Source organism: Limulus polyphemus, unplaced genomic scaffold, assembly GCF_000517525.1.
Source record: "Limulus polyphemus unplaced genomic scaffold, Limulus_polyphemus-2.1.2 Scaffold2290, whole genome shotgun sequence".
Lineage (NCBI taxonomy): Eukaryota > Metazoa > Arthropoda > Merostomata > Xiphosura > Limulidae > Limulus > Limulus polyphemus.
In genome coordinates, this window is record NW_013667900.1 from 166,493 (window position 1) to 174,529 (window position 8,037).

Genomic DNA, 8,037 nt, shown 5'->3' on the forward strand with positions numbered 1-8,037 from the left:
ACACTGCTAAATTAGGGACGGCTAGCGCAGATAGCCCGCGTGTAGCTTTGCGCGAAATTCAAAAACAAACAAACAAATAATCTTTCTGTCTCTCCGTAATACCGTCAAATTCGTATTCTCTTCTCTCTCTCTCTCTAAATCTTTCTAACACTCTCTAGAGCAAAGAAGGAACTGAATTTGGATTAACGACCGTCTAAACTTTATGCAAGTGAACTTAAACAAATGAGCCTACTTGTCAAACTCAGCTTAGAAAGTTAAGAATCCAAAGGGACATCGCTTGTGAACAATGTCGCAAAGATCCTTAAAGTCATCTGTTTGTTTAGAGTTTCGCACAAAGCTATACAAGGGCTATCTGCGCAAAGCCGTTCCAAATTTTGAACTGATAGTAGGGTTCGAAATTAACGATAGCAAACTGCTGGTTAGTTTTACATTGTCTTGTATAAGCCTCTCCAAAGCTAGTCTTTTTTCCGTAAACTTTAGCATTCAATAACTTTCAGAATTATCAAGTAAAAAAGGAGAAATTCAGATTTTTCCAGTTGGTCGTAGAACAACATTGTAAGTTTATTCACTGATAGTATTAAGTACGATAAAGTTAACACGAAGAAAGTTACAGAAAATTAAAAGATCTTGAAGAAAAAGACATATCACTAAAAGAAAAGACAGGAAGTTAAGAGAGGAATTGCAGGAACAAACCATAAGATTAACAGGAAAGTTATGAACGAAAATCAATTAATCGAAGACAAGGTCTAAGAAGCTATAGAAAATATACAGGTTGAAATTTAAAACGTCAAAGGAGAGGTACGAAAAATTATTTCAATAAAATTAACATGCTATATAAAAAAAGTCTATGAAGTACAGAAAGATTACAATAACAAGTCACAAGAAATGTACGAAAAAAATAATAGCAAAATGGTTAAAGATTGTTTGTTTGTTCGAAATTAAGTACAAAGATACACAAGGGGCTGTCTGTGCTTTGCCTACCACGGGTATCGAAACCTGGTTTCTAACGTTGTAAGTCCATAGACAAACCGATGTGCCACTTGGGGACACGATTAAGGAACCCACCAGAAATGTACAGAAGGATTATAAGAACAAGATCAACATCAACACCAGGATAAAACATTTAGTAGTTGAGCTACCAAATGCAAGGATTAAACCAGCACCCCTCTCTTCACATTTGCTCAAGAATTCCAACCTCAAACACGCCATTAACTATGCAGTATGAAATAGGAGAATCCATTTGTTCGGCATCTGTTATCAATAATGCTGAATCATCAATAACTACTCCAGCTATACCATTATCTCATTTATGTAATTTAGCAAGCCAATAACAACATCGACAATCCAACAGACTATGATGGAAAGGTACCATGAAAGGCATTTCAAATTGTCAACGTGAATGGGTGGAGTATAAAAAACAAGCCTTTAACTTTTCTGACTACTTCAAGGGACCAATCTTAACAACACCATGCCATCTTCCAGCTGAGAAAAGTAACGATTTTCAGGCGTTAGTTGCTGCTTTATAAAACAGATTTGGAATGCTACATCAGAAGAAAGTTTAGAAGAAGAGTAAGAGTGAAGGGCAAGACCTTAGCCAAACTTGTTTAGGATGTGGGAAAGCTTGTTTTTGTTGTTGTTGTTTTTCTCATAGTCCTTGCGGACCGTTGAGCCGATGGCAGATCTTGCTCTGCCATCGTTTCTAAAGCTGTTTCTTACGTCAAGGATGCAACCCACTTGACTGCCTTCCCTCTTTGAAAGGACGAGCATGTTTGGTGTGACGGGGGTTCGAACCCGCGACCCTCAGATTGCGAGTCGAGCGCCTTAACCACCTGGCCATGCCGGGCCGGGAAAGCTTGTTAAGTTATCTTATTCTGATGCTTCACGTGAAATGATGGATTTCTTGGCAAATTTCATTGGCAATTCGTTGATGCCATAGCGGTTGAGGATATGTGAAATAGACTAAAGCAAAGTAGGTGTTCATCTTTAAAGGAAGCTGTGTAGATAGTGATGGCACTTGAATCAATTAAAGTCGTAAATAAACAACTAAAAGCAACATCTAAAAATTATCAGATTAAGTAGTGTAGAAGTATCATATCTCTCTGATGGAGATCTAGAATAACTCAGAAATTAATTAGATAACTGTGAACTCGGACTGGAAGAAGTAAAGTACATGGCAAAAAATGTTTTAATTGCAATTTAATAGGCTTCTCTCTCAGTCTTTCTAAAAGTTGAGAACGTCAAAGAAATTTTGCAGTTCCTTTAATATCAGAAATTGTGACAGTCATGACAGATTTTGAAAAATACCAGTGTAATATTGATGTGTTACATGTAATCCATTTCGCTTCTGAGGTTCCAGGTGACACAAGTGTAATAACTCTTAGTTGACATCTTTGGGTTCTGGTTGGTTTCCAAAGAATAATACGCTGTCTAATCACGAATCTTGTTTGTCACACTCTTTATCTTGCTTTACATATTACTGTTAATTTTATAATTTGTATCTCCTTTTAAATCTTGATATCTGTGTTTTTTAAATGGTTTCAATAGAACTTTATGCATCAAACATATGCTGTGTCATGACCATTTTTTCTTCAACATTATTCAGGAATCAACATCTTTCAATGTGGTCTACATATTAAGATTATTTTAACGTTTGACCCCTTTTTAAAGTTCTTAATCTCGAGCTGAAAACTCAACTCGAAAGTTTCATCCGCATTTTTCAATTTCTCTTTCAGGCATTTGGTTCTTTCTTCAACTTTGCTTTTTCATTCTTCTGCTATTTTTGCTTCTATTTTTCTAATAATTGTATTTCAAAATGTTTAAAGTATGAGTTTCGGAATCCTACTAAATATTATGTATTATAAACAATTATTTAATTTCCATATATTTTAATTTGATTTTCATATTTTACGATAATTACTTAAACTTACCTTTATCACACCCTTAAGTAACATTTACTGATTTATTTACCACATTTTTCAAAATTACTTAAACTTCAGAGCTTCAATCTTGATTTTTACGCATTTAAGCAATTATTGAAACTTCACAACTTCTAACTCGATTAACATAAATAAAGTATTTCTTAAACTTCAAACCTAAAAAATGTAATTTAAACTTCACATTTTGTAACTTGATTACCAAATGTTTCAAAACCTAAACTTCACACTTTCTTAATTTGATTATCATACTTTTAACAGTAACTTCAACAGATTTTCACGTATTCTGACTTGATTATCAACTCCTTTCAATAATTACAACACAAATATTACTCCTTTAAACGTATATATATATTTTTGTCATGATAATCTCATCTTCACGATCTGGTTATTAGATATTTTCAAAAATATCTGAACTACACATTTCCTGACTTTGATATTACCTTGACCCTTGCCTTGCCAAGTGACTACTATCACACCTCTGACCATCCTTTTGTTTCCTAAGTCCACCATCCAGACTGGCTTGTCGACGTAGTAATTGTCCAAAATGGCACACTTCTCAAGTTGCGTGTCCAGGTCACCATCCACAGCCAATGATGAGTGACCATATTTCCACTCCGCCCAGCTTTGACGCTTATCATTTATCCAAGTCTTCCTTTTATAAGCCAGGTTTTCCACTATGAAACAGTTAATTCGTTTCGGGTTGATAACAAATACTAATAAACAGATATAAGATAACAAAAATGAATAAATTCGTTAGCAAATCGAGTTTTTTATACCCTATAGATTCTATCTATTCCAACAACCGACTAGACCCAGAGTAGTTTTTATTTTTAGGCGCTACACAAGTTGATTTGTAAAAGGAGGAATATTCTGAATTTATAGATTCGGTATTATTAGTTTTATCTTTTTGAGTAAACAAGGGCTATTTACACTAGTCGCTTTTCTAATTTTGAACTGATACATTAGAGGGAAGACAGTCAGTCAACAGTACCCACCGCTAACTCTCGGACTACCAAATAATGAGATTTGAAATATTTCATGGCCCCAAAGCCTGGAGTGCATTTTTCTGAGTATAGCTCGCGAACCATGAATCCTTGGATTCACAATCGGGAGCACGCTAACCATAAAGCTACACCCGACCCTGGCACTAAAGACTATATTATTCAACTTAGATGAATTAACACGTGAGGATTTGTTTGTTTGTTTGGAATTAAGCACAAAGCTACACAATGGGCCACTGGGGGGCTCACACGTGAGGAAAAACAAGATCAATAAATAAACTGTGCAGAAGTGAGCGGTATGTCTGCGGACTTACAACTCTAGAAACCGGGTTTCGATACCCGTGATGGACAGAGCACAGATAGCCCATTGTGTAGCTTTGTGATTAACTTCAAACAAGCAGAAGTTATTCATGCACTATAATAAATACTTAAGAAGTAAAGAATATTCTTATTTTTGTCACACTCACACAGATACTTTATATTTTTACAAAAAAAACAAGCATTAAGTATAATTACCACATTCTGAATCCTCATATACGCGGAAGAATCTTTGCCCACAGTCACCTGTAATTTGAAGAAACAGAAGATTAATACGTTCATCTGTTGATAATTCATGAACATTTGGGATCACAATAGTGACTACAAGTCGTTAAAACTGTCTCAGCTTTGTAAATGAATTGGAAAAAAAAAAACACGTTTCTTTGCGCAAACAAAACTGGAACGCAAATTTCGTTTGCGCTGTCCTGTATCACCATGTTTAGTCCTATGGCAAATATGAAAATTAATAATACTCTCAGAATAGCAAATATTAATATTCAAAATAGAATAATATAAAACTAGCTTTATTTTATTTTTCAAATACATTAAGAATTAACAATACTTTTAGGGTTGTGGGGGAGGGTGCAATTACAAAGGAATGACATCATTTATGTATATGAGGAAGGGGTACTGGAAATGTAGCGTATCTTTGGTGTAGTCCTTGGCTCAGCCCTTTTTCTACTTACTAACTCACTTTAAGCAAATTACAAATTCCATCTTCCTCTAGGTTTTATCGCTAGCCGTCCCTAATTTAGCAGTGTAAGACTAAAAGGAAGGCAGCTGGTCATTTCCACCCACCGCCATCTCTTGGGCTACTCTTTTACCAACGAATAGTGGGATTGACCGTAACATTATAACGCCTCCACGGCTGAAAGGGCGAGCAGTTTTGTTTGGAGCGGGGATTCGAACCCGCGACCCTCAAATTACGAGTCGAACGCCCTAACCACCTGGCCATGAACAGACTTGTTTAATAAAACATGGCCTTCGAATTTAAACTTCATAAAAGTTGTTTTGGTTTTAATAACAGATTTTCCATAATTCAGCTACGCAGAGTTCGGAAATAATATTAATTTTTTTCTAATATGTAAGGAATTTTTACAAATCGGGAAGAAAAAACAACTCTTACTTAGATCAAATTATTATTCGTTTACCACAATACAATTTTTTTATTATTATGTGTGTTTCTCGAGGGTTCTAGAACGATCGATAAGACTTTCACGTCGCGATTGGTCTAGAGAAATCTATAGTCAGTGGTTGTCAACATTTTAAGCATAGCAAAATGTTACCCGATTTAAAAGAAACTTATTCACTTATGTAAAAGTACATATAACGTTTTGTGAAAAATCTGTACGTGATGGAGAAAAATGGATATCATTTTTCGGATTCAGCGCACAGGAATTACTGTAGAACATGTAAAAATTTCAAGACAATAAAACCATCGCAGGCCTATGTAATCAAGAAAAATTAACTTTGACAGGAAATTTAATTTAACCAATAGCTACCTTATCATGTATTTAATCACTATTTGAATGGGCAATGGACAACCTGCGCTGTTTCTATCATGGGAATCAAACCCAGAATTTTAGTGTTATAAGTGTTCAAGTTTTTTAATACTTGAATACAAAAAATATTTGTACTAAATTGTTTTCAAGCAGCTTTTAATAAATGGAATCACAGAACTCACAGAAATAATCTTTCGATACGTACATTTAGAATTATATTTCTATGAAACATTTCCGCGAACTTATAACGCTATAAACCGGATTTAGATATCCGTGGTGGGCAGAGCACAGATAGCCCATTGTGTAGCTTTGTGCTTAACTTCAAACAAACATACTATTAGATATTCATATCCTTAAATCCTTTGAATGTGTATAAAATGTTTATCATCTGTAGTTTTACGCTGAAGAAGTTTCAATATTTTGCTGGTAATTATTGCTGTTGAGAATAAATGATTCTTGAATGACCACTCATACAAAGGTTAACAAAAAAAAAAAAAAAAGAAGAGAGAGACCCCTTTGAAACCGCTTTACATATAAGCCATTAAAATATATTCAACATTTTTAAAGGTATTATACAAACAGGTATGGGTTCGAAATTCAAACAATCACGCTGTGGCAAAAAAAAAAAAAGAAAGAGAAAGTGTATTTGTTTTTGTTGTTGTTTTTTTCGGGGTAGTCTTTGTTTGTTTGTAGTTAGGCCTAAAGCTACACAATGGGCTATCTGTGCCCACAACGGATATCAAAACTCGGTTTTTAATGTTATAAGCCTTCAGACCTGTCGCTTAGCTACTGGGGGGCTTTAGGGGTAAGAAAAAAAAAGCAGAATATTCTGTATAGCTTACTAATTTAAAGTAGAAATGTTTCTACATATTGCACATCATTACTCTTCGAGACTAATGGTACGAAATATATATATGAAGAAATAACAGCACCACACCTTTATGAGGACATCCAATAAGACCAACTCTCATGCTTGATCGTTTATTCCACGCTGTAGGATGTATTCGGACATAACGAGCAACAAAAACTTGGTTGAAGTAGTGTCGCCTTTCAGTATTTTTGTCCATGTTACCGCCAAATACCTGGAACGAGGTTCAAGATTGAGAAGCAACTTCTGTAAAACACTATCAAATGAAATAATCAAAAGTATTTTATCACACTCATAGGTAAAATATATCTATTACCGGTGTCAATGGGTTATTATCAGCAAAAATAATTAGAACTTTATAGTCTAATTAACCGTAAGAGTATTGAAATTTGATGGCCATATCGATTAATTTTCTCGAGATATTCTGATGCCTCTTGTGACTAAATAATAATTTCAGTTAAGACTGTGAACGTACCTGATTACTTATCTAGTTTTATCAAAATCAGCTAAACATTGTTATTAGATGCACAGTTACCCCAATAATTAAATAATGTGTTACATATAAAGCGCCACGAAATGTTATACGGTAGATTAGAAAAAGCCACTAGTTTTCAATTTGATCGCTAGGTGGTATCTTCTGCACAATATTAATCGTTTATTTTAAATAAAATAAAGTACTTTATGCCAACTGTTGTTCATGTTTGAACAATAGCAGGTATTAAGCATGCACTAAAATTATGTTAAAACAGTTTTATATTATTTAACACTAGCAAAGATCCGCAAAACATTTGCTGTTAAATTACTAACTTTATTGCAACAGTACGTCTTTAAATACAGTCTTAGGCCTAGCATTAGTTAAGCCTTTATTAAGTACTGTTTATATTCGATAAAGAGATAAATTAACACTGGAACTTGTGTAAGTTTTTGCTTTAGTTTAGTTAGGGCTACTTATTTTGATTTTCTGTAACTTTCTTCGTGGTCTTATTTTAATTTTCTGTAACTTTCTTCGTGGTCTTATTTTAATTTTCTGTAACATTCTTCGTGGTCTTATTTTGATTTTCTGTAACTTTCTTCGTGGTCTTATTTTAATTTTCTGTAACTTTCTTCGTGGTCTTATTTTAATTTTCTGTAACTATCTTCGTGGTCTTATTTTAATTTTCTGTAACTTTCTTCTTGGTCTTATTTTAATTTTCTGTAACTTTCTTCTTGGTCTTATTTTAATTTTCTGTAACTTTCTTCGTGGTCTTATTTTAATTTTCTGTAACTTTCTTCGTGGTCTTATTTTAATTTTCTGTAACTTTCTTTGTGGTCTTATTTTAATTTTCTGTACTCTTATTTTAATTTTCTGTAACCTTCTTTGTGGTCTTATTTTAATTTTCTGTACTCTTATTTTAATTTTCTGTAACTTTCTT

The 8,037-nt window shown here is 33.8% G+C and overlaps 1 protein-coding gene across 1 annotated transcript in view; it reads right to left on the bottom strand.

Moving 5' to 3' along the window:
- The window catches only part of LOC106466529, an 8,891-nt gene extending 2,056 nt beyond the window's left edge, over positions 1–6,835 (bottom strand). The window contains exons 1-3 of the mRNA XM_022394556.1: positions 6,695–6,835; positions 4,454–4,501; positions 3,377–3,610 (exon numbers count right to left, since the gene is read on the bottom strand). Coding sequence (XP_022250264.1) covers positions 3,377–3,610; positions 4,454–4,501; positions 6,695–6,824 — 412 coding nt within the window. The 5' untranslated portion in view covers positions 6,825–6,835. The remainder of the gene's footprint in view (positions 1–3,376; positions 3,611–4,453; positions 4,502–6,694) is intronic.
- Between the last annotated feature and the right edge of the window lie 1,202 nt (positions 6,836–8,037).